At 41.5% G+C, this 23,832-nt stretch overlaps 3 protein-coding genes across 4 annotated transcripts; 2 read left to right on the top strand and 1 right to left on the bottom strand.

Moving 5' to 3' along the window:
* Positions 1–1,251: 1,251 nt before the first annotated feature.
* Positions 1,252–4,293, bottom strand: LOC117765034 (transcription elongation factor 1 homolog). 2 transcript variants are annotated; one of them, XM_034591252.1, is made up of 4 exons: positions 4,172–4,293; positions 3,745–3,883; positions 3,570–3,640; positions 1,252–2,207 (listed from the first exon to the last, which is right to left on the bottom strand). In XM_034591252.1, exons 2-4 carry the CDS (start codon positions 3,858–3,860, stop codon positions 2,143–2,145), a joined length of 252 nt encoding a protein of 83 aa, XP_034447143.1. In that variant the 5' UTR covers positions 3,861–3,883; positions 4,172–4,293; the 3' UTR covers positions 1,252–2,142. The 2 variants fall into 2 exon arrangements, with proteins under 2 accessions (XP_034447143.1, XP_034447153.1); XM_034591262.1 differs by lacking the exon at positions 4,172–4,293 and adding an exon at positions 4,080–4,099.
* On the top strand, positions 4,244–12,517 carry pld6 (phospholipase D family, member 6). Its single transcript, XM_034591230.1, has 4 exons — positions 4,244–4,383; positions 5,598–5,776; positions 6,844–7,073; positions 10,809–12,517. The coding sequence occupies exons 2-4, from the start codon at positions 5,604–5,606 to the stop codon at positions 11,075–11,077; spliced, it is 672 nt and encodes a 223-aa protein (XP_034447121.1). The 5' UTR covers positions 4,244–4,383; positions 5,598–5,603; the 3' UTR covers positions 11,078–12,517.
* Positions 12,518–13,060: 543 nt separating this feature from the next.
* Positions 13,061–23,560, top strand: rab3da (RAB3D, member RAS oncogene family, a). Its single transcript, XM_034594387.1, has 5 exons — positions 13,061–13,225; positions 17,651–17,884; positions 21,100–21,218; positions 21,827–21,951; positions 22,164–23,560. The coding sequence occupies exons 2-5, from the start codon at positions 17,651–17,653 to the stop codon at positions 22,349–22,351; spliced, it is 666 nt and encodes a 221-aa protein (XP_034450278.1). The 5' UTR covers positions 13,061–13,225; the 3' UTR covers positions 22,352–23,560.
* The last annotated feature ends 272 nt before the right edge of the window (positions 23,561–23,832 follow it).

Below are 23,832 nucleotides of genomic sequence, written 5' to 3' on the forward strand. Positions count from 1 at the left end.
ATAGAAGAGAGGGGGAGGCAGTGGGAGGGGACGTGCAGAGACAGAGGAGAGACTAAGTGATAATCATTCTCCATTGTAATCATCCTCCAGCATGTTTCATAAGGCTTCGTCAATACCTCTCCAGCTGGGGTCCATCATCAAACACAATACACGGTGCGGTGCGCGCATGCAGGGACACACTCTTCCTGGGTGGAGAGCCCAGGCAGCACTCCACATCTCATCTATTCTCACTCAGCGCTGCCTGGTGCACAGCCTCGCCACACTGTCTTCTTTCATTTGTGATCTGCTACATCCTGCACTCTGCGGGGATAAATGGATACTGGACTCCTAAAAATGTGTCACAGTCACAGATGCCACAGGAGAGCAGATCAGAAGCTGCACCCAGAGACGTTTCACTTTGAAATAGGTGCCGTCTGTAGTGTCAGCACCTTTTGACACCTTTGAGTTAAAGTGCTGTAATTCTTAAAATGTATTTTAGTGGTTCTCTATATAAAGTCACCAGCTGGAGGTTTCCCATTGTACTGGGGTTTAATCAAAAAGAGTGTCCTTCTCTTCTGTATCGTGATAAATCTAAACAGTACAAATAACAATAGCTTTTATTGTTGCATTGTCATTAAGATGGAATCCAATAAATACGTTTGAAATCTGTTCCTTCATCTTGTTCCACCTTATATCTATTCCACACACCTCTTGTTCCAGAACTTTGGACTTAAAGTTAAATCATCTGTGAATATCAATGTTCTGTCTTCTCTTCTTCATTCAATCTCTGCATCTTTGACAGGTCATCTAAATCCCAACTGTAATATCTTTACCCTGAGGTTGCCCCTCCATTTGTCATCAGCTGGTGGTGCTCAGTGCTACACAGGACATTTGTCACATAGGATATAATCATCACCTTTTGCTTCCAGTTCCCTCATTTAAAAGAGAGAGAAAAAACTATTACATTTACAAACCACATCAAGGACAGACATCTTGATCACAAAAATACAAAGAGAGTCATCTTTTGCTCACGATGGCGCAAGCTTTATTTGGGAACATCTACTCAAACATGGTATTAAACACATAATATAATAAAATAAACAATCAACTTTTACTAGTATCAAGTATTATTGCTCATTTATTTCCAACGTCACACCTTTGACATTTTATTACATAAAAAAAAACAAAAAAAACAGCTTCCTCCTTCTTTTTGGCCTTTGCATATGAAAATAAACTATATCACAGCTTGATTATGGGATAAGATGACTGTTGTTTTTTTTTACATACTTGCTCTATAACAAAAGATGATTTGTACGTGTTGGGAGTTTTTAAATTTCTTTCTACGTGTAAGCAAAAAACAATACCACATGAAATTCTGAAAGGATTAAGAACTCAAAGTTTAGGAATTCAGCAGCAACGCATACATCCTTCACATTTCTGTCCCTCTTTCTAGTGGAATGACCTAATGCTGTGACACAGCCGTCTGCATGAGGATGAGGAGATCTTTGTGATTGTTTATGACTGAACCCGTAACATCAATGCTACCTGAGGGCGATCAACAAGGATTACAGATCTGCCAATGACACAATACTTAAGATCAACTGGTGCATTCAGCAGTGTAGCCGTTGGCCTGAAATGTCTTCAGAGAAACAGCAAGAACTTCACACTTCCCCTGGTTAAAGATGATTGCTTTAAACAGTGCATGATGGACAATTTGTGTAATTTACTGTTTTCATCTTACTCTCACACTGAAAGGTCTCCTGTATAAATTTACATTTACACAGCAAACAAAAGCAACTAAAACTAATTTTTCACAATCTTCAACATAAAATATTTTTTAAAGGGTTGTCTACAAACGATCTAAAGGGTCTTTTAGATGAATTCTAAAGAATAAAATCAAACAAAAGCCGTGCTCAATAATGACACACTGCGAATAAAGTAATACATCTCAAGAGTAAAGACAACACGCGTGGGCTGAACCCTTACTCTGAACCTAACTCAGCAGGAACAATTCAAAGCTGGTTAGTGCTGAAGACCTCATACTGTAAATAAGACTGCTGTACATTTCAAGTGACCATACAGAAATATCCTCAGACGAGCTTGATCCTACAGGGCACAGACCCACCCGCCGCAACCTCGTCTTGGCTTCCAACTCCACTAGGGCTACTGATTGGCTGCTTCACAGGCATCTATCCAATCACTGTACACGTCAACAGCCTCCGACAGATCTGAGGAGCAGTGGGTTAAGGATAAACACGGTTCTGTTGCTTCAGGATAAGAATTCAAATGAAGGCAGGATGATATAAAATTGTAAAATCTACGTACAGCAGAAAAGAAGAGTTTCCAAGTAAAGCTGCCATTTGCTGTGACACTGAGGGTGAGCAGTAATCTCCAAGTACAATCCAGTGATCACCATTTTTAAAGTCCCTTTACAAGCTAGCTTCTGTTTGACTAGCCTCCGTAATACATTTCGTTAACTGAAAACGCTAATACTGAGGAAATTTGAGCACCTCATTAATTTTATAAATTACTATTCTTGTTAGAAGTAAAGCAGTAATATTTGCAAAAGTCTCGCATAATAATGAGGAAATAGTCTCATAGGAGCTGCAGCTATTGGAATAGTTTGACAGTATAATCATAACTCTGGGTTCACCTACTAGTTTATCATGACACTGCAAACACATCTCACAGAGAAGGGAGTCTGTGTACGGACATATGTGTGTACAGAGGAGAAACCTTAACCCCTGTCGCTGTTCAAAGATGATAATTGGGATCAGATGTGAATGTTCTCCAGCAATGCAGACTTTCCCAAAGCTGAGTACAACTCTTGGTAGAACACCAACAGACTAAAAACTAGTCACACCTTCAACCGCAGAGGTGGTCAGATTCATCGACCCGGGCGTCTGTGGTGAGAGGGCCATTCACATCTGATACCAAATGCTGAGAGCACGGTCATATTACATTTCAATTTCAGGAAATCCACCAGCACTCTGTCCAAGGGAGTGGTTTCATCTTTCGGATGTTGGTAATAAATGAACATTGATCAGAGCGATCGCAGATAGAAAAAAACAGTGTTGAAGAGCCATGTTTTAATTTGAATTCAGTCGGTGTGAAATTGTATTAAATATAGTGATAAAACACTGTGCCTCAGTGTCTCTATTGATCAAATTAGTGCATCTGCTGGGATAAAGATGATTGGAGGTGAACCCTGACCTTTCAATCTGTTGAACCAATTGTTTTGTCTGTATTCAATGATTTCATTCAAAGGTTGATTATTTGGGCGGCTGGGGCTCAGGAGGTAGAGCGGATCGTCCACTAACCAGAGGGTTGGTGTGGACTGTGTGTGGGTGATAGAGAAAGTGCTGCACATAGATACACTGTTTAAATATGTGTGTGTGTGTGTGTGTGTGTGTGTGTGTGTGTGTGTGTGTGCGTGAAAGGGAATGACAAAACTGTATTGTAAAGTCCATTGAGTGGTCATCAAGACTAGAACAGTGCTATATGAATGCAGACCATTTACCGTTTGTTAAAATGAGTGCAGCATTATTTACTGCTGTATGACAAACAGAGATGGTGAAATGAAAGGATACAGGTGATGGGCGTCTGGAACTCCTCCATACACACCGTGCAGGAGATTATCCCAGTGTTCCTGCTTCTCTCCCTGTTGACAGAGACAAGCGAAAGAAAAAGTAGGCAACACTGATCTCAGAAATCCACCAGTGAAGAGCAGAGAATTGTATCGTGTATTAATATTCCGCTGGTTACAATTTGACATCGCACGACTTCTCGTGGTTGCAGAAGGGACAAGTGAACTGATTGTCCAGATCCCCCGTCAGCTTCTTCTTAGTAGGAGGCTTTCTTTTGGACTTGCGACGACCCATTGCACCCGAACTGAATCTCAAGTCTGCGAATAAAGACACGCACACAGAAAAGAGAAGTCACTCGGCTTGACTGGGAGGAAGCAGGAGAAGACACGAGAGGAAACCGGAGGAGAACACGACTCCAGTCCGCTTCGCCACTATCTAGGTAAGTTAGCATGCTAACGTTAGCTTGTTTGTTGTTGATCTTAAGCCTCGCGATATAAAACACAAGTTACACACATTCCAGTAGGAGAACCACTTTAGTTTTAACTCAACTGAGACGACTCATTAAATACATCGTCACTGTTGACGACTATAACTTTCTTGTTTACCTTTGGTCGACGAAAACACACGTTGCTGTAATGAGGAAGATGGTTTCCTGCAAGGCCCGGCACCGGCAGCCAGTCGCCTTATATAATTGGAGGAGAGCGAGCCGGGTCGCGGTCAGCCATTGGCTGCCTCACATGTCAGTTAGGTTGGCGGGCGGTGACGTCAGCGCGCCAGACACGCGCAGCCTCTTCCCGCGTGGTGGCGACAGAAGCAGGTGAGCGACTCGAGCTTCTTCTAAAACTCTGATGTTTCTGTTCGCTCCTTCCGCTCTGGACCTGTTTAGACCTCATCTCTGAACACGTGTGCACAGGCGGAGGGATTCGAAACAAGCTTCTGAGTCGTGGTGTGTCTCTTTTCTCCAGGGTTTGTTGTGCACGACGTGGAAACTCACAGAGCAACACGCAAACAGCAGTTCATCAATGTCCTTGAACCTGAAATGTCACGTTAGCTAGTTTGTTGTTGACCCACCGCTTTATTATATTTATTATATCAGGGTTTCACTCAGTTATACTTGTTCTGTATTGCAGTGTGCAGCACAGTCTAATGTAACTCCTGTGTGCCTATGATATTCTTTCATTCATCTCACACAGTGATGAGGAAAAAAATCACTTAATGATCTAATGTACATATTCGAAAAGGAGTGAGAAGAAGTGCAAACTCATTTAATCTCACCTCTTCTCCATAAGTCATTAATAATTATCTTGTACTTAACCAGCTTCCTACGTATCTATACATACGTTGTTTACCTGCTCTATATTGTATATAATGTACAAACAATATATGTAATAATAAATACAATAATAATAAGGATATATATATATATCATACACCTACATACCCAAAATGAAATATAAACAAATTTGCATACTTATTTATAGCAAAAAGAGAGGAAGATGAACTAAGGAACAATAAGTGACCAAATAAAGAAACACCTAGTGATTTAGTAATATTTGTATTATCATTATTTTTTTATCAAATACTGATCATTACAAACTTCAGAAAAGTAGAATTATTGTATTTGTGGACTGGAATTTCAATACAGAGGTTGTACAGGTACATAACAGTGATCAGCTGATTGTTTTTTACATTTAGTTTATCATTTTTGTGAGACAGACATGCATATATGTATGCTCCCAAATGGACGACTTCAAACTGATACCTACTAAATGCTACTCAGTTTACAGTGGTAGACACTAAATAATTAAAATGAGGAAGCTTGATAAATGAATTAACAGATTTCGTTGAGCACTAGAGAACACGTAGACAAAACAGATAGTGTAATCATAATTTTGCATGAGACTGCCGTGATAATGGACATAATCATGTGAGATAAAATCTATCTAAAGCATTTACTGATCACACATGAAGATAAGTAAGTGTACATTGTTCTCAGTTTGCTTCTTCAGCACAGATTTTGTCATGTGATAGAAATCGATGATGTGGACAGTGAAGGCAGTTGGCCTCGGGGTGGTGGCCGCCTCTCTGAGCTTGGAGCTGTTTGTCTGGTTCCTCCGGCGCCTCAAGCCGGGACGAACCCTCCATGAGGTCCTCTTCTTCCCCTCAGAAATGGCCTGTGTGGAGCACATCTTCATTCCCTCTTCACCACAGTGAGTGAAACACAACATTGAGTTTACAGAGTAAATAGAAGCTATGTTACACTTTCTCAGTATCACTGCACATTTTCTTGTTATACGGCCACTAATGCAAAATTCACTTGGAATAAGTGGATTTGATCAGTGCATTCATTATTATTAATCCCCACTGCTTACTCAGCATGAATAAACTGCACTGCACTGAAGTAATTTCACCAGATGAAATTTATCCTAAAAACCAAACCGTGATAGAATTAAAGTATTAACGAGATCATCTTCTTATTGCGCTTTTCTAGTCTTGATGACCACTCAAAGCGCTTTACAGTGCAGTTTATTTCCTTTCACCCATTCCCACACACATTCATACAGTGCATCTATGTGCAGCACTTTTGCTATGCGGGGTTATTCAGGGTTCAGTATCAGATGCTCTACCCCCTCAGCCACAGCCTTGGAGGCTTTGTTACACATGTTATTCATAACTAGAATGACTGTTGGTAGAGTGCATATCTCCGACAAGGCCGAATAATAATCTATGATTGTGCAGTTCTTTTTTATAGGATTTCAAAAGAAATGAAGAAATAAAGAAAATGATGAAATTTTTTTGCAATGTTAAAGAAAGTGAAATAAAATCCCGGATCTGCCCCTTAATACACATCGAAATCTAATCGCCTTTAGATTTTTGTGAAGTTTTGTGAAATTGGTTCTGTAGTTTTTGGGTAATCCTGCTATCAATAAACAAACAAACCATCCAACTAGAAGGACACTCGCAGAGTGCATAACTCCCCCGAGGCTAACATCCTATCTTACTACATTAAGGAAAGTGACAAAACTCTTAGTGGTTCTTTGTTAATTGAACCTGCTCCAAAATCTTATGGGTTCAACCGTGGCAGATAATCCACCCTTTCAACAAGTTTCAATAAAATTGGTTCAGTAGATTTTGCAATCATCTGCTAACAGATAAACAAACGACGATGAAAACACAACATCCTTGGCGAAAGTAAAAACTTGATGCAGGAGGAATAATAAGTTCAGCACATATGGATAACACAAATTTGTTGTCTCTCTGTTTTCTGTTCCTCTAGTTCCTGTTTATGCCCATTGCCTCATGGCGTCGAGACCTCTTTCTCCCGTCTTCTCGGCCGCATCCTGTCTGCCAAGTCTTCTTTGGACTTGTGCATTTTTTGCTTTTCTAACATGGATCTATGCAGGGCTGTGTTGGCGCTGCATAGCAAGGGCGTAACCATCCAAGTCCTCGCTGACAAGGACTACGCTGCCGTCCCTGGCTCCCAGATAGGGGTCCTCCGCAAGGCCGGTAAGGGAAACTGTTCTGTTGATTGATTTGTTTTTATCTTTGCGAGCTATATGTCGTCATGAAATGTGACTCAAGCCCTCAGTGTGACAAAGCATCTTTCTGTCAAGAAGTTTCACAAATATTGACTCAGAAAGTCATATTTAGCTCATATAGGGGTTTTATTTCTTTAAAAAGGTCACACCAACCGAAATGGAATTATTATGGACAAATACCACTTGAAATACGGGAAGGATGACTCAGGTGGTTCTCAACAAAAGGTGCTCATTCTGTGGTCTCGACAATGCCGGTGTCACTGTCATTAAGTCTGTCAGAGTGAAAAGAAAGACGATAGGAACTGTCTGGGTGAATGGAGGTTGCCACTACAAGCTCTCCTTCGAGTCAAAGTAATCATTCTCTGGAAGCTCGGAAAGATTTTGTGTCATATGTCTGACTCACACTGTCTCACTTTCTCTCTCGGCCCCCTCTGCATTTAATATATTACTGTTGGAGCATATTGTTAAGTAAGAATTAAGTAAGTAAGAACTTGGCAACCAGACAACAAATTTCATTAGGCAAAGTGTTTCTGTGTGTGTGTGTGTGTGTGTGTGTGTGTGTGTGTGTGTGTGTGTGTGTGTGTGTGTGTGTGTGTGTGTGTGTGTGTGTGTGTGTGTGTGTGTGTGTGTGTGTGTGTGTGTGTGTGTGTGTGTGTGTGTGTGTGTGTGTGTGTGTGTTGCAAGTTGAGTGCCTCTTTTATTCAAGGGACAGTCGCCTCCTCTTTTCATACAGAATCTTTTGTGTTCAGGTATTTAGTCATTGTTCTGCAAAAACATTTAGTAATGAAGCAGCTCAATGTGATTGGGTTTGGTTGGTCCAGAGTTTGTTGATTCCTGAGTTTTGTTTTCAGCTTTTCTCTTCACTCACTGCTTACAGGCAACATAAACATCACTACATGAGACAAGTTAACATCACTCTTAAAGCCCAATTCATGCTTCTACGTCGAAGCTACGCAGTATCCTGACGTGCACCACCCCAAAAGTATAACTACGCATCAAGGCGACACAGACCGCAAGAGCTGTGATTGGTTCACTTGGTAGCATCACACCTGACCTGACGCCATTTTTGAATTGAGTTGAAAGAACGAACATGGACATGTCTTACTTTTCTTTGTTGCAGTTCTTAAAGAAAAAGTAATTGCTCTTCAACATCTATCAGCTCCAACTCCAACACAATCCGCTTAGTTACACTCGCCATTGTTCTGAAGTAAACGCAGACGCCAGAGAATTTGTAAATAATCGGACCAGAAATCGGAAGACACTAAATCGGCAGTTTAATTGCAGCGCGACTCACACACACCTATGCACAACTAGGAATGCTCGGCCCTGTGCGAAGGCTACGTGTGTACCTACGGCGTAGCTTCAACGCAGAAGCAAGGATTGAGCTTAACTCTGGTGGCAACACACTCTCTACATCACTCTGGCAGCTCTTAACGTTAGCCTACAGTTGGCTAGTAGCTGCCTTACTTGAGTAAACACAACAACAAAATGCCTAAAGCTAAACAGTCTGTCAGTGTGACTGTATTTCACGTGAAAGGATGCTGACACTGGAATGTGCAGCAAATGCCTGATTAATGACCGGACGTTGTTTCTGCCTCATCATATGCCTGACCCCAGATCAGTTTAACATCCAGACCTAATGCATTGACTGCATTTCCAAGTATATCATTTCACTGCAACATGAAACCATTGACTAGTGACAGTAAAGTCAATGACGGAGTCATCAATGACTGAGACTGAAACTGTCACTGTCTCGCAGATTTGGGCAGAAATTGACTCATTCTGAGATTGATGGCTCAGGTAGGCGGCGCACCCCACCTGGTTTCTCATGTGTTCATGTAGCAGAGAATGGTACTGGACCAGCAGCTTCAAGCCTCAAGATGCCTGTGCTCTCAACAGCAGTTTTTCGTTGGCCAACCATCATGATCATCACGATCATCACCAACACTATCATCATTTTCAAATCCAATAATAACTGCAGCTGTGTTTTCATTTATCTCATCCTCACTGCCATCATCACGGTTTCCGCCTGCAGGTTGACCACAGGTAGGCAGGTGCATGCTCCTCGCTTGTCACCTGCTTGGCCAGTAGAGCTCACAGCAGGACACTCACCACACATGAAGAGCAGAGTTCAGAAGGAGTTTGGGAGCGGAACATGTGAGGCCACAAGATTCTTCCTGTGCTCTTGCTCTGTATACTTTTTTTGCCCAACTTGTACTTTCCCCTATTTTAGCGAACACAGACAAAATAGTGAGTTTCACATTACAGACTTCACTTCAAAGAAGTCACATTCTATCAATGACGCACATACACATATGCTCAGAGGAGGAGAGATGATGTCACATCACCTCTTTTTAAAGAGATGTCAGAAACGCTCTGATCTGGAACTTTTCTTTTTTCACGTTTATGGTTACAAAAAACAGCGAGGGAAATCGTGATGCAGCAGAAAATCTGGCTGAACACCAACAGCCAAATCAACTCGGAGCAGCGGGGGCACTATCAAGGGGGTGGCAACAACAACAGGGCCCCCCCCCCGCTGGTGCTGTTTGCTATATAAGAGGAGAACCCCTGCGCAGTGTGCAGGCTCATCTATGCTCTGCAGAACACACTGGTCTGAGTCTGACTTTTTATGTTTTTGCTGCAGTCAAGACACAAACAAACTGTCTTCAAAACATTCAGGCAGATTACTCCCAAGGTGGACCCAGGACAGCCGCACTCTCTGCCCCCACTCCCCGCCACTCTCTCCACCTCAGCCATTAGGGCCTATTGGGGTCATGGTCCTTGGAAGAGAAATACTCAGAAAATATATTCTTAAAAACACCCTTCTGGTGATTGTTTATTGCTTCTTTTATACAGACGGGCACTTAACTGTACAAGAGAGGACTTGTACATCTTATCTCTGTCTGAGATCAGTCTGTAGTTGTATATATAAAAACTACTGGAAACTCAAATCAGACACTCTAGCAAAGCAATTCTTCTGTCTAACGTGGTTTGAGAAATGTTATTCAAAAACATGTTTATGTTTATGTTAACGTTTATGTGGTGTAAAGTGTAAAGCTTACGTCTGTTCTACATTTTCACCCTTCTGATTACAACTCCTCAGGTCCTGTATTGTCCATTTGGAAATTCTGGTTGGGGTCTAAAATGTAATAATCTAAAAAAAAAGTCTTAAATGCATTTAAATAATACATACTAGGTCTTAAAAATGTTCTGGTAGGTCATAACTATGGTAACACTAACTCTAGCTCCGTCGCACTTTGAAATGAGATTTTATAAGAGCACTGTTTTTGCAGCATGCATAGTTTTTAATGTCTCTGTGTTGTTGTTCTGTCCTAATGATACAAATATTATCACTCTGTAATAAAACTACGAACAAGACATTCATGAGAATTGATAAATGATCAGTATGGATATCTACTGTCTCTGCCTGTTTGTGAGCTAACATGGCATTTCGAAGGTTAGTCTCTACCAGGTTATGTCACCTTATCTTCAGTCATGGGGAAGTGTGAGTAACTTCATGTCTGTCACACTTGACATAGGTCTTAAATTTAACTAATTGTGGTCTTAAAAAGGTCTTAAAACCTCCAGGAAAAGTCTGTCTGAGCTCTAGAACTTGTTGGTAGGTACTACCTCTGTGTATGGGGTATTGTGGAATTTCCCCTCTTTCCTCACTCTCCACTCTCGTCTACCCTCTGCTCTCCAGGGATCTGTGTGCGCTGTGACGGGGCCCCTGTGTACATGCACCACAAATTTGCAGTGGTGGACGGTCGGCTGCTCATCACTGGCTCCCTCAACTGGACGCTGACAGCAGTGCAGAGCAACATGGAGAACGTCCTCATCACGGAAGAGCCCGAGCTGGTGCGACCCTTCATCATAGAGTTCAGCAGGTTATGGGCGTTCAATGATCCAGCTCCAAGCCATCACTCAGTCGACCAAAAACCTGCTCACGTTGTCTCTAGAACCTGTGACTAATACGCTGTGATGAGTGTTTAATCAGAGTAAGTGAGGTTGAAGGTCTGTATGTAAAAACCTTGCAGTCAGCTTGGCGAGAGAATACCTCCAGAATCTATATTTTCTTGTTATAGACTTGTTACTTTAAGTTCGTGAAGATTTGTTCAATTGAAGATGTTACTGTGGAAGATGACAGGAGTTCAAAGCCTTTAATATGTATATAAGAAGACAGGTCTGATTTTTTACAAATTTATCAGGCTGAATCTGGTTTATTTTTTTATAAATTTTACATCACTGTGTACAAAAACACTGTACACGTCCACTTGCCGCAGACCTAAGACGAGGATAATATGTAATATATAATTTGGCCTGTTTAAAAAAATGTAATCCCCTGTTCCGGTTAGTTTAGAACATTTCTTAAGTTTTTAAAACCTTGTTTATATTTTTATATACTGTGTCACAGATTGAAAATATGTTATAACAGCTATAACAGTTCCTTTTTTTTCCTTTTTTTTAAAGATTTTCACTGGTGACTTCATTGATCTTGTTCCTTTGTAGCCATTACATAATCAATAAACTATTATTTTATATACACAGACTTGTCAGATGGTTGAGTTTTAATAGTTTTTTTAAATCAGTCCACAATTCAATTTGTTTACAGTAGCTCTAGACCACACAGGCTGTAACAACCCAGGATGTGCTATACTGCTGTGTCAGATATATATGCCAAAAAAAAAAAAACTCTTTCACAGTGCAGCTTTGGCAGGTCGGTTGCATCAATGCCCCACAGCAGCAGTTTTTCTCCTGCTCCAACATGATTCACTTAGTTTCATATTCACCGAGAGGCCTCACAGCACAAATACGTGCTGGTATTCTCAGTGTTTAACAATACCAGCCTTTGTGGTTTGCCTGTAGAGTTGATCTGGTCTGGACATGATAAATGTGCCTGGGTGCATGACTGCAATACACACAGTCAGGCCGATGCTTGTCAATAAAGACCATAACTGGTTTATCTAACTTCAGACTTGTAATATTTCAGCAGTTGGAATCTTGAAGTAAAGTGTACTAAATGTGGATTTTAGACTTCACAAATCAGCTGCTATGCTTTATCCACGCTACATAAGTGATCAATTTAACTGAGAGGTCATGAGTTTGTGCATGTGCATAATGGTGCGTAAATCCTGCACCAATAACAAATAACAGCAAGCCCAGTTGAAGTTTACTGCGGGCATTGTGTCAAGCAGCCAGCGACGAAGAGGAAATTATTAGAAACGTGGTCATTTTTACTTAAAAAGAATTGTAGCACAGTTGGTCACGCTGGGGTTGAACCGAATGACCTGCTCTGCGAGGATGAGCGGTGAAATCAATTTACAATTCCAATTTAGCAAATAACGCTTCCATCTGCATTGTTTAACTCTGCACATTTCACAAAACCCGGTAGAAGGATGCAAATTTTGTATATAGTATGAGGATCTTGATTTAAAAATAATGAGGCATGTTTAGTGAATTGATATTTATGAGTGTGTCCTTTTTTTTGTGTAGATCCAAATAAAAATCTGGATCTAGTTAATTTAAATGTAGTTTCACAAGGGAAATGTTGGGCCTTGGCGGAGGGATACATTACACTGAGTATCAGACTTTGGGGTCAGGGAATTTTGGTGCGGATTTGGATCAGGGGGCAAATCCAGGGATCTTTTTTCATTTTCTTCAACATTGCAAGATAGGTGTTTTTCACCATTTTCATTGAGAATGATAAATGGATCTAGATGCAAAAGACCGAGTGATTCATGAGTGTGTGCAATTCGGTGCAAAATAAGAATCCAGATCTATGTATGTGCAGTACTGTAATATAAGATGGTGACATTACTTTATTACTAAAGAGGACCTTGAGAAGAGGAAGGACAAACGGCAAGATGGAGTAAGAGTAAAACAATTCTGGTTTCACAAGCCTTCGACTTTATTTTGAAAGTCCCTGCCGGATGTGTGCTGCATGCACGCAGTGTAAATTGACTGGCTCCACGGTGGATCTCCCAGTGACCGGCACATGCCCGACCTGGAGATCCGGGGAGAGGAGCGTCCTGAGCGCAGCGCACAGCCATCGGCTCCGAGGTCAGGTCAGGGACAGACCGCGGGGGGGGGACGCGGACCAGGGACAGAGACACCGTCAGGGTAAGAAGACACAGACACAAGTTCACTGTAGAGCAGAGCGCTTGTTTAACTCTTATCAGGTTCGGTGGTTTGTCGTGTGGTGGGGCGGTGCTCTGAGCAAATACGGCTGAACTGTTAAAACTGTCACTTTACAGCTGGATTGAACAACTAGTACAACGTCACCAGCCCACGTGTCCCTAAGTACACAGCCATATGAAGTGCACACCCTTATTTTTTAGTAAGTAACTTAAGTTTAATTTCCCTTCTATACTTTAAAACTTTAAAACCAGATGTCAACATCTGCTCTTTAGTCATAATTAGTATTATGGGCTGTGTCTTTTATGCAACACGGGATTTCTTCAGCAAAAGTCAATCCATCCACTCATCAGTTTTTTGGGGGTCTTCTAATGTGCAGGCGCATGCGTGTGAATGAGTGTTTTGCTGAGTGTGTACAGCAGCATGCCCCCCCCCCCCCCCCCCTCTAATGATCATGGAAGTGCAATTCTCTCCAGAGACATCCAGCTCAGTATCTCTCTCTCTAAAAGAAAGTGTGTGTGTGTGTGTGGGTGATGCAGAGAGAGAGAGAGGAGGAGGAGGAGGAGGGAGGAGAGGGTGAGATATGGATGGATGACAGGTAGGTATGCATAGATGGATGAATATGAGGGAGAGGGAGAAGAGGAAGATAAATGGGTCCGTGGGAGTGTGTTGTGTGTGTTTAGGTGGGAGTGTCAGCAGGTGAATGAATGGTCAGACGCATGATGGATGAAATGTACAGGGAGGGGGGGGGGGAGAATATATTGCCCCTTGCCCACCGCTCAGCGTCCACTGATCCCATAAGTTTAACAACGCGAGTCCATGTGACAAATGTGCAGAGAGAGAGAGAGAGGGTGAGTGATAGAGGGAGAAACAGTGGAGGGAGCACTGTAAACAAACACACACACACACACACACACACACACACACACACACACACACACACACACACACACACACACACACACACACACACACACACACACACACACACCCTGGTCTGATTCATAGAGCCTAGAGATGAGAGGTAGGAAGGATACAGCAGTTTAGAAAGAATAGTTTAGAGCAACATTAAAAGCTGCTCGGCTGATGTTTGCACCAGTTACTTGCAAATTAGTTCTAGAAATATTAACCTCTGGGAACATATATTTACAATTCCAACACCATGTCTACTTTCATTGATAGATTGAGCTTCTGTGGAAATCCGTAGCTTTATTACTACTTTCATTCCAGAAGCTTACAATGATTTGGACTCTAAAAATGCCCAAACTCTGGGGGGGGGGGGGGGGGCTTGAACATATTTATCTTTTCTACAAAGAAATCCAGTTCACCCGCTCATTCACCTTAAATATGTGCATAACTTCAAGCCATGACACACAGCACTTCAAAATGATGTCACCGATCCAGTACTGTCCAAACTGAATTATAGCAAGAAAAGTGTTGGTGCGTACCTTCCTGTTCTCTTGGGATCCTCCCTATATGCATGACATTAACCATAACGACTTTAAACACTGATACAACTCTTCAGATATATCAGACACTGTCTTTTCTCGTGAATACTTTAAATATTCTTATTTTGTTAATGTGCTCTGATACACTCGGCATCTATTCTGTCCATCCAGGGAGAAGGTTCCCTCTCTTGTTCCTCTCTTGTTCCTCTCTTGTTCCTCTCTCTGAGGTATCTACCCCCTAACCCTGTTAAAAGGGCTTTTCATTACCTCTGCCAAGGAGGTTATGTTTTCAACTTGGTGGAAGGATAAGATACGGATCAGGGAAGAACCCAGTAAATTTCGGTGTGGATCCAAGTATTTTTGTCGCATCTTTTGACATTTTCACTCATTTTCCAAGGAAAAATTCACTGATCATATTTAGGGAACTGATATCTATAGGGGTGCACTTTTTTGGCGCAGCTTGATGACATGTCAGGAGTCTGTTGGGCCTTGGTGGAGACATGTGCTCTACCTCTGGTTATTGTAGTTTTTTCTTACTGTAGTCGAGGATTAAGGACAGAGGATGTCGCTCCTTGTACAGATTAAGCCCCACTAGCCAAATTATGATTTGTCCAGATTGGCTACACAAATCAGTTGGTTGAATGATCCAACCTCTTGTCTTAGGTGGATAAGTGTCTTGAAAAAAATCCTAGAATTCTTCATTCTTAGAGGCTCACCATGGCCGCGCCCTCAGAGGGAACACCAGGTTAGCAGCACTCAGGAAAATCTTATTTGCAAGTTTGAGTGCTGCCAAGAAAACTATAATTCACTCAAGGATCTCCCTCTGAGCCTCCATCGATTATGGAATGTCTTCATCATTTTAGGGATATTGCTCTCATGGAAAGATCTTTAGTTGAATTCATAAAGTGCAGACTTCCTCTGTGGAGCTCAGGATGTCCTCAGTGACTCTGTCAAATATTCATCCATAGGTATAATGTGCCGCTTCAATAGAAGACCTGCACACATATTATCTAGTGTTCGGCTTTTTGATTTTATTATTGTTTATCTAGTTAATTATTGACATGTTTTGCTAACAATTAATTTCTGTACTTTTTTCCATTTTCACAAGGCAGTAGTGATATGTATGTATGTATGTATGTATGTATGTATGTAGTTATGTGGGTTAAATGCTGTCAGTACGTAGCAGAATCCTAAATGTCAGCAGATCTTCTGCCTGCCCTGATAAGTGAAAGACTAGAAACTTGTAGTCTGATGTGTGATGCAACTTCATTTTATATGCATCAACATTTCTTTGGCATTGGACTAAGCTCTGTGCTCGTTTGCACTTGTTCCAACACAAGTTTTAGAGAAATATTTCAACATGATAAACAGTGATATTAAATCTGCTGTTGTCATTCTTTCTTTATATACCTGTAAACCACAGCACATAACTTCAAACACACAGGTTCAGCCTTGCATTTCTACTCAAGACATCCAAGTGTCAGCCCAGTATCAAACGAAAGGACTCATTACTTGTAGAAAATGCTATCTCCAGGATATACAGTCCATCCATCCAGTATCTATCGTGGGCGGAGGCGTGAGCCAATCCCAGTTGGCATTGGGAGAGAGGCGGGGGTGCACCCTCAGGTCGCCAGTCCATCACAGGGGCTGATGCACAGAGACAAACAACCATTCACACCACAAGGAATTTAGAGTCTCTAATTAAGTTAAGTTGCATGTGTTTGAAAACCCAACAGGCACAGGGACTATATGCAAAAAGCATTTAAGGAGGTTTACGTTTTCATTACCACGAAACTTGGTGGAGGGCTGAGGTGTTGGTCAGGGGAGAACCCATTGAATTTTGGGGTGAATCCATGGTTTTTATTTTCATATAGATGGGGCATTTTTCAACATTTCCTAAAAACTTGGATCTAGAGAATTTGAATGCGGTTTGATCAGGGCGCTGTTGGGCCTTGGCGGAGGTATGCTCTCTGAGCAGTTGTTACTGTTCTCAGACTTTTCAACCCCACTGTATGTGTGTATACCTCATATATATTTAGTCTTGTCGTCTTTAGTTGCATGTTCTCAGTAGCATTGATGATTTATCAGCTAAACAAATAGTTGACATACTTGTTGCTTTAATAGTTCTATGATAAACTGGTTCTCTGTAAATGTAACCCCGTCCTTTGTGAGATTAGTCCTCTTGTCCTTTGCATGATAGACCACTGTTCTCAGCAGCAGAGTAAATTGCATTTTTTTTTCATCCCTTCTCGCCACGCTGCCTGCAGCTCCACATTGCAATAAGATTTTACCCATTTGAAATAGTAAAAAGAAGAAAATCAATATGTGGCGGTCAATGTTGATATTGTGGCAGGCTGCCTCAAATAAATCAATGTAGGCCTAGGGGGAACGCTGTGATTACATCACATAATTTCAGCTGCACATTCATGCTGTGACTCTAGTTGTACCACATCCCAGAGGTGTTAACACTGGATTCAGCCGTGGAGACTGGGGAGGTCACTGAAGTGCACTGAACTCATTTTGTTCCAGAAGTCGGCGTGAGACGACTTCTGCTTTGTGATGTATTGCAGTAACATGCAAGAAGCCATTAGAAGATGGTGCACTGTGCCTTAAAGGGTGAACATGGTCAAAAACATCAGAGAGCATTCAAACCATGATTGACTGATATTAAAGGGCCCAAATTTTGTCAAGAAAACATTCCCCACACCACTACACCCCCACCAGCTACCTGAACTGGGTCAATGGATTCATGCTGTTGAATCATGCTACCATCAGAAATACATCCAGGTTCATCAGACCAGGATAAGTTTCCACTTCATGGCCTGAGTCATGTTGTATATTGTATCAAATACAGACAATCACCAAATACTGGAGAAGCTGGAATCAAATAGTCTTTGGCATTTTACGGATAAGTTATGATTGAGTCTCACAGTGTCTTCATCAACTTTCCTCTGTTTGATAGATGGCGTCAGCCAGAGATCATGGGGCAAGCCCGGAGCAAAAAGATGCAGCCGACCAAAACTTTGACTACATGTTCAAGCTGCTGATAATCGGAAACAGCAGCGTGGGAAAGACCTCCTTCCTGTTCCGCTACGCAGACGACTCCTTCACTTCAGCCTTTGTCAGCACAGTGGGCATCGATTTCAAGGTCAAAACCATCTACAGGAACGACAAGAGGGTCAAACTGCAGATCTGGGTAAGAAGGAAAAATAACCTTTACATGCTGAATTTAATTCAAACACTGAAGGAAGTTTAATATATTTGTAGATGACCTAATATGGATAAAATCTAATATAATGGGTCTCTCTGTCTCACACAGCCAGACTATCAGTGATAAGTGTGTCTTTATGCCTCTGGACAGCCTTGATGTTTTCCGGTTGTTTGCACGTCTATCCGCTCATTACATCTGGCACAACTCACTTGAGCTCATAGATGACCTGATTAGACTGAGGGGGTCTTTGGTTTCAGATTTGGCCCACATGTTCACTTGCACTCACTGATTAGCTGGTTAACGCCGGTCAAAGGTCTAGACCGCCTGGAGCGGATTTCTTCAACTTTCAATCATTTGTCACTTGGACGCAAAGATGAAGTGATTAGATTTTTCTGGTCAAAGGTAAAGGTCCCAGTGACCTTATGTGAATATGGGGAAAAAAATTATGCAGAAATGTATAGACAGAAACTGCACTGGTTGGCGAAGGCATGAAACCTTCGTTTTCTTTTCATGGAGCAGTTTTAATTCAGCAAAAAGAAAAAAAGCAGCGAATCTTGTTTTTAGTTGGGCCAATGTAATTTTACAAAATCTTCCAACATCATGAAAATAATCTTAAAACAGTCCTTTATTTTCCTTGACCTCCCTGCTTTGACGCTGTTTATCATCTTACACACACAGTCTGGATTCCTGTCTACAGCAGGAAGAACGTGTGGCGGGCTGGCAGATAAGGATCAGGGCGCACTGCGACTCCTCTTGACTTAAGCAAAGATGTTTGATCAGTGCAGAAGTCGAGAGCGGAAAGCCGGACAAGAAAAACAAACAGTCGCCCTGTTTGACCTGATTTAATTCTAATTAATCTGCCGCACAAATGTTTAGAGCGCTGTTTGTGAAAACCTGATGTCTGTATAGCAGGAGTTGTGTGTTTTTTCCCAGTGTGTGACAGTAGAGAGAGACAGGAAGGGAGGAGGAGAATGACCTGCAGTAAATGATCAGGAGTCAAACCTGCTGCTTGAGGACACGTGTGCCCGTGTTACACCTTAATTAATTCCTCACCAGGTCATCCTGAATCTTTTGGTTTTTCACTGACATTTGTCTTTTTTAAGCCTAATTTCTGTCTGCACCATAGCCCAGTGTCAATTCTGTTTGACCAAAGCCATATATCTACAGCAAACAGGATTGCTGTAGGTTATTAATACACTAATATTTTTGCAGCAAACATAGAAGCCATTATGGACACTGTATTAAATTCACCAAAATAAATACGATGGGTTAGCGGGCACGAAGGAAGAACTTGTTACATTTTGTTTCGAATCCAGGAATTCTTTTTCACTTTCTGTAATTTTGCATGACGCCCTGTTTTTAAAAGTTTTTGTTGATCTCTCCGAGAAGAATTCATGGATCTTCATGCTGCTTGGTTAAATGTAAGGGGACTGTTGGGCCGTGGTTGAGATATGTTCTCCACAGAGTGCCTTTCTAGTTTCTCATGTTTTCTTGAAATGAAAGGGTTATCAAACCACACACTGATTCATATATTATCGATCAGTTCAACCAAGATCAGGGAAACAAAACCAAAAATCTTTGTGCTGGATATCTGGACAGAATCCTGACTGAGGAGAGTAAAACTTTGCCTAAATTAGCTTGACAGGATTCATAGTCTCGCTAGCTTGTTAGTCAAAGGTGACATATTAGAACGAGCTGTGACTCACTGAGGTCTGAAATGCTCCTAATTATCTCTGATAGAACGCTCAAGAGTCTTATTCCATCCTAATGACAGATTACAAAATTTATGCTTGTACAGTAAAGAGCAAACAGGTCTGACAGACAGTACATCAGCAGAATGGTGCAGTCTCTTTAATGTACTCTAATCTACTGGAGATAATTAAAGGCATTTATCTGAGGTGGACAGCTTCTAAACCACAGCTTTAACTGGAGGCAGAGTCGAGTGGTGCTTTTGAAAGCACTGTTGCACAACGCACACTGTTTATCCTCATCCCCCCCCCCCCACACACGCACACACACACACACACACACCCCGTTCCCCAGATTGCCCTCTTACATGCTGCTGCCTGTCAGGGATGTGGCATAAACTGATTTCTCACACTCCGGAGTTAATGACAGTTGATGTTTAACATCGTCCCCAGACGGCAGGGTTCATGAAAGATGCATGGGCTGGAGTTGCCGGGGCTGAATGTGCTTACTGCGCAGACTGACACCCAGGACAGATCTATTACTGAATGTTAGTGGAAGGCGAGGACTCACCCACGGATTATTATTAGAGGGATGTAATACACTGATGTTTTTCTTTTAGCTTAATGTATTCAGCATAGTGTGGTTTCTGTGCTCAGCTTAACAATGATACAGTTGCTTAATTTTACACGAGGAAGGTGCCAAGTAAAATACTGGCTGCTTAGCAGAATGGGTTTCACGGGGGCGTTAAAACAAATTCCACTCATTTGATAGCCTGCACCAAACTAGCGAATACGGAGGTTTGAGACAGTGGTAACATCTCCGCTATAATTTACTGACAAGACCTGAATCTCCATCTTTAGAGTACCTGAGGTTAATATAATAGGCTACAGTGGACATTTAATCCTGTTTGTTTATTGATGCAGTTTTATTGAATCATCATTATCCCTTAATACTCTAAGCAGATTTCATAATAAGAAAAGAGGAATAATTATTAAAGAACTTATTCCTGTCCCTCGAGGCTTCACAAAAAGCAGAGGCACATCCTGGAGTATTTACAGGGTGTGGCAGCATCAAGACAAGACATGAGGCGTTAAGACATTTGATGATTCACCCTCCTTTCTCAGTGCAGCCTAGTGAACTGTTTCTTTTCTCATCTCAGCACTAATATGATTTAAAGTGTACGTCTGTAATGTTAATTTAAAGGATTTTACTATGTTCGTTGGACTTTAATTTCAGATCATTTGCCAGCAATGTTTTTTGAAAAATTTTAATTTCCTTTTGACCCACATAATGTGGCTACTGTGAATTCCCGATTTCCTAGGTTTTAGGTTCTTGTGTTTTAAAGAGTAAAAGTAACGTGTGTGTGTGTGTGTGTGTGTGTGTGTGTGTGTGTGTGTGTGTGTGTGTGTGTGTGTGTGTGTGTGTGTGTGTGTGTGTGTGTGTGTGTGTGTGTGTGTGTGTGTGTGTGTGTGTGTGTGTGTGTGTGTGTGTGTGTGTGTGTGTGTGTACAGGACACAGCGGGACAGGAGCGCTACCGGACCATCACCACAGCCTATTACAGAGGAGCCATGGGATTTCTGCTCATGTATGACATCACGAGCGAGGACTCATTCTGCGCTGTTCAGGACTGGTGGGTAGAACGACATATATATACATCTATAGTGTCACACTGTTAAATCTGCTATGTATATCAAAGTAGCAATACTACCCTAAAAAATGGTCTCTTAAATTTGATAAATTAAAATTGTATATGAAGTACAAAGCACACATAAGTAAATGTATGAAAATGTTATCAGCAAACAAGTAGCAAAATAAAAGTGTGTTATTACAAAATACATTATAAAAATGTAAAATGTTTAATAAGTTGATCATATGTTTTGTGTGTAAAGTTGTGATTTCCAAAGTAACTAGTAACTGAACCTTTCAGATGAATGGAGTGGAATAGAAAATAGTGTTTGTCCATGAAATACCGTGGAGCAGAAGTATAAAGTAGAATACAATTGAATAACTCAATTACAAGTATTTTAAAATGTATTTAAAAAGTGAGTAAATGTACTATGTTGGTTACTACAACTGTCTCTAAACACTGCTCAATGCACCAATGTCAGGAATACATACGACACTGGTGCATTTATATACATTTAAATGTATGTTTTGAATAAATAATTTATTTTGTGAAGAGACACATGGTCAGTGCAGCACAGACGGTTGTGATAATGTGTGGTTGGTGTTTCCCAGGGCAACGCAGATCAAGACGTACTCGTGGGACAACGCTCAGGTCGTGCTGGTGGGAAATAAGCTGGACATGGAGGAAGAGAGGCAGGTTCAAACTGAGGACGCCCACAGACTGGCTTCAGAGCTCGGTCAGCGCGCAAACACACACAAACACATGCACACACACACACACTTGAATCTTTTATCACATGTTCAGCAAGAACAAACAAACCAGCATTATTAGTCATAAGTCATACTGTGTTCTCTCTCTCTCTCTCTCTCTCTCTCTCTCTCTCTCTCTCTCTCTCTCTCTCTCTCTCTCTCTCTCTCTCTCTCTCTCTCTCTCTCTCTCTCCCCCCAGGCTTTCAGTTCTTCGAAGCCAGCGCCAAAGACAATGTCAACGTGAAGCAGGTCTTCGAGAAGCTGGTGGACGTCATCTGTGAGAAGATGAACGAGAGCGTCAACGGCGATGCCAGTCCGGCAGGCGGCTCCCAGGGAGACGGCCTGAAGGACACGTCCCACAGCAGCCAGGGTGGCTGCGCATGCTGATAGCTGACAGTGGGAATTCATTGACTGCGGTTTCATGGCCTCACACACACACTTAGAAACACGCACAGAGAAAAAAAAAATGCCAAAAATCTACCATTGTGAATGTACCCTATGATACATTACTGCAATACTATCATGGATGCTTGGCTCCCTTCTTCATTTCTTGTTCTCAACTTGACGGCGTCGCCGGCGCTTCCTCATGATTTGAATGTGACTGATGCCAAAGAGCTGTGTGTGCTAGAGCTGCTGTGCCTTCTGCCTGACTGTCTGTATAATTTCCTGTTGAATGGGTGAGTAGCACCTGTTGCAGGTGAGGATTTGAACAAAAGGCATGAACCACATCAGCATGGCATGGTGGGTAATTTACTTGTGTTATGCTACCCCCTTGTGGGTATCTTGTGAAATTGCATCGCTGTGACTCCCTGCCCCACACTTCACAGTATATCCCGTCTGTCACTGTGGATTCACGTGCACCTCGGAAAGTACCATTTGCCAAGTTGAGAGGTCGTTACCCTGACTTTGATGTGTTCATGTGCTGTGAAGTAGGAATGTGGAAAAAACAGGACGCTGAGAACAAAATCTGTTTAAAGGGTTTAAACAACACCTTGAATCCTCTTTCCAATATGTACATGATTAGAGAGAGCAAAGAAAAAAGGACCAGGTGTGACAGGCATATAAATAATATAAAATATGCACGTTAATCAGAAAAACATCTTTATTGGCTAAAATAAATCTGGTGTCAGGTGCTTGTAAGAGATGAACATACAGTTTGCAAGTGTCTAAAGTTCAACTGTTGAAAAGTTCACATCAAAAGCTTCTATTTGGAGCTGAGTGTAACATTAAGTTTTTTGTTTATAACCGATGACGTCAGCAACTTGTGTACCAACATTTTCACCGACTTCTTTTTCCGTCTTGAGGTGGCGGTGACGTAAATCTTCCCCGGCAGCGGTTAACATTTTTCCGATTACTCCATCAGCACATGAACACTATCATTATAGGTCAAACACACCTGGAAGATGCTGTGTCATTCCAGGTGTATGCGTCGCATTCCGTCAGTCTTGTTATTACTGTTTTGTAGGGACATTCTCATTTTATTTTAATTTATACTTTTCTTATTGTACTTGTAATGGTTAATGCTAGTCCAATATTTAATTTGCCAGGTTTATTGTGTTGCTCTAAAAGTTGAGATTAAAAGATATGGATCAATACAATTTTCTCTGTTTGGGGTTTTGTGTGTGTGAAGTAATTCATTTTTTTAAACATTATTAAATATCATGGATGTTAGGAAAAGTTCCCATAATTTTCCTCTCAGTGTTGGCATCACTATTAAATCGTTATAAAATTGAGTTTTTCTTTTTCATTTATTAGAAAGTAAAAGATTCATTAGGTATTAATAATGTATTGATAATTTAATTCCACAGATCGGCTCCTCTTCTGTGCTCTTTCTGAAAAAGTGCCTTATTCTGAGCTTTGGGTTGATA

The sequence above is a fragment of the Hippoglossus hippoglossus genome, chromosome 1 (genome assembly GCF_009819705.1).
Source record: "Hippoglossus hippoglossus isolate fHipHip1 chromosome 1, fHipHip1.pri, whole genome shotgun sequence".
In the NCBI taxonomy this organism is placed as follows: domain Eukaryota; kingdom Metazoa; phylum Chordata; class Actinopteri; order Pleuronectiformes; family Pleuronectidae; genus Hippoglossus; species Hippoglossus hippoglossus.

Bases quoted from the DNA above. Each gene is read 5' to 3' on its own strand.
- rab3da (XM_034594387.1), top strand. From the start codon at position 17,651: ATGGCGTCAGCCAGAGATCATGGGGCAAGCCCGGAGCAAAAAGATGCA. The intron at 17,885-21,099 runs GTAAGAAGGAAA...GTGTGTGTACAG, and splicing joins GGGTCAAACTGCAGATCTGG to GACACAGCGGGACAGGAGCG. The intron at 21,952-22,163 runs GTCAGCGCGCAA...CTCTCCCCCCAG, and splicing joins CAGACTGGCTTCAGAGCTCG to GCTTTCAGTTCTTCGAAGCC.
- LOC117765034 (XM_034591252.1), bottom strand. From the start codon at position 3,860: ATGGGTCGTCGCAAGTCCAAAAGAAAGCCTCCTACTAAGAAGAAGCTG. The intron at 3,641-3,744 runs GTAACCAGCGGA...CTCTGTCAACAG, and splicing joins AAGTCGTGCGATGTCAAATT to GGAGAGAAGCAGGAACACTG. The intron at 2,208-3,569 runs GTATCCTTTCAT...ACTGCTCCTCAG, and splicing joins GTTCCAGACGCCCATCACCT to ATCTGTCGGAGGCTGTTGAC.
- pld6 (XM_034591230.1), top strand. From the start codon at position 5,604: ATGATGTGGACAGTGAAGGCAGTTGGCCTCGGGGTGGTGGCCGCCTCT. The intron at 5,777-6,843 runs GTGAGTGAAACA...CTGTTCCTCTAG, and splicing joins TTCATTCCCTCTTCACCACA to TTCCTGTTTATGCCCATTGC. The intron at 7,074-10,808 runs GTAAGGGAAACT...TCTGCTCTCCAG, and splicing joins AGGGGTCCTCCGCAAGGCCG to GGATCTGTGTGCGCTGTGAC.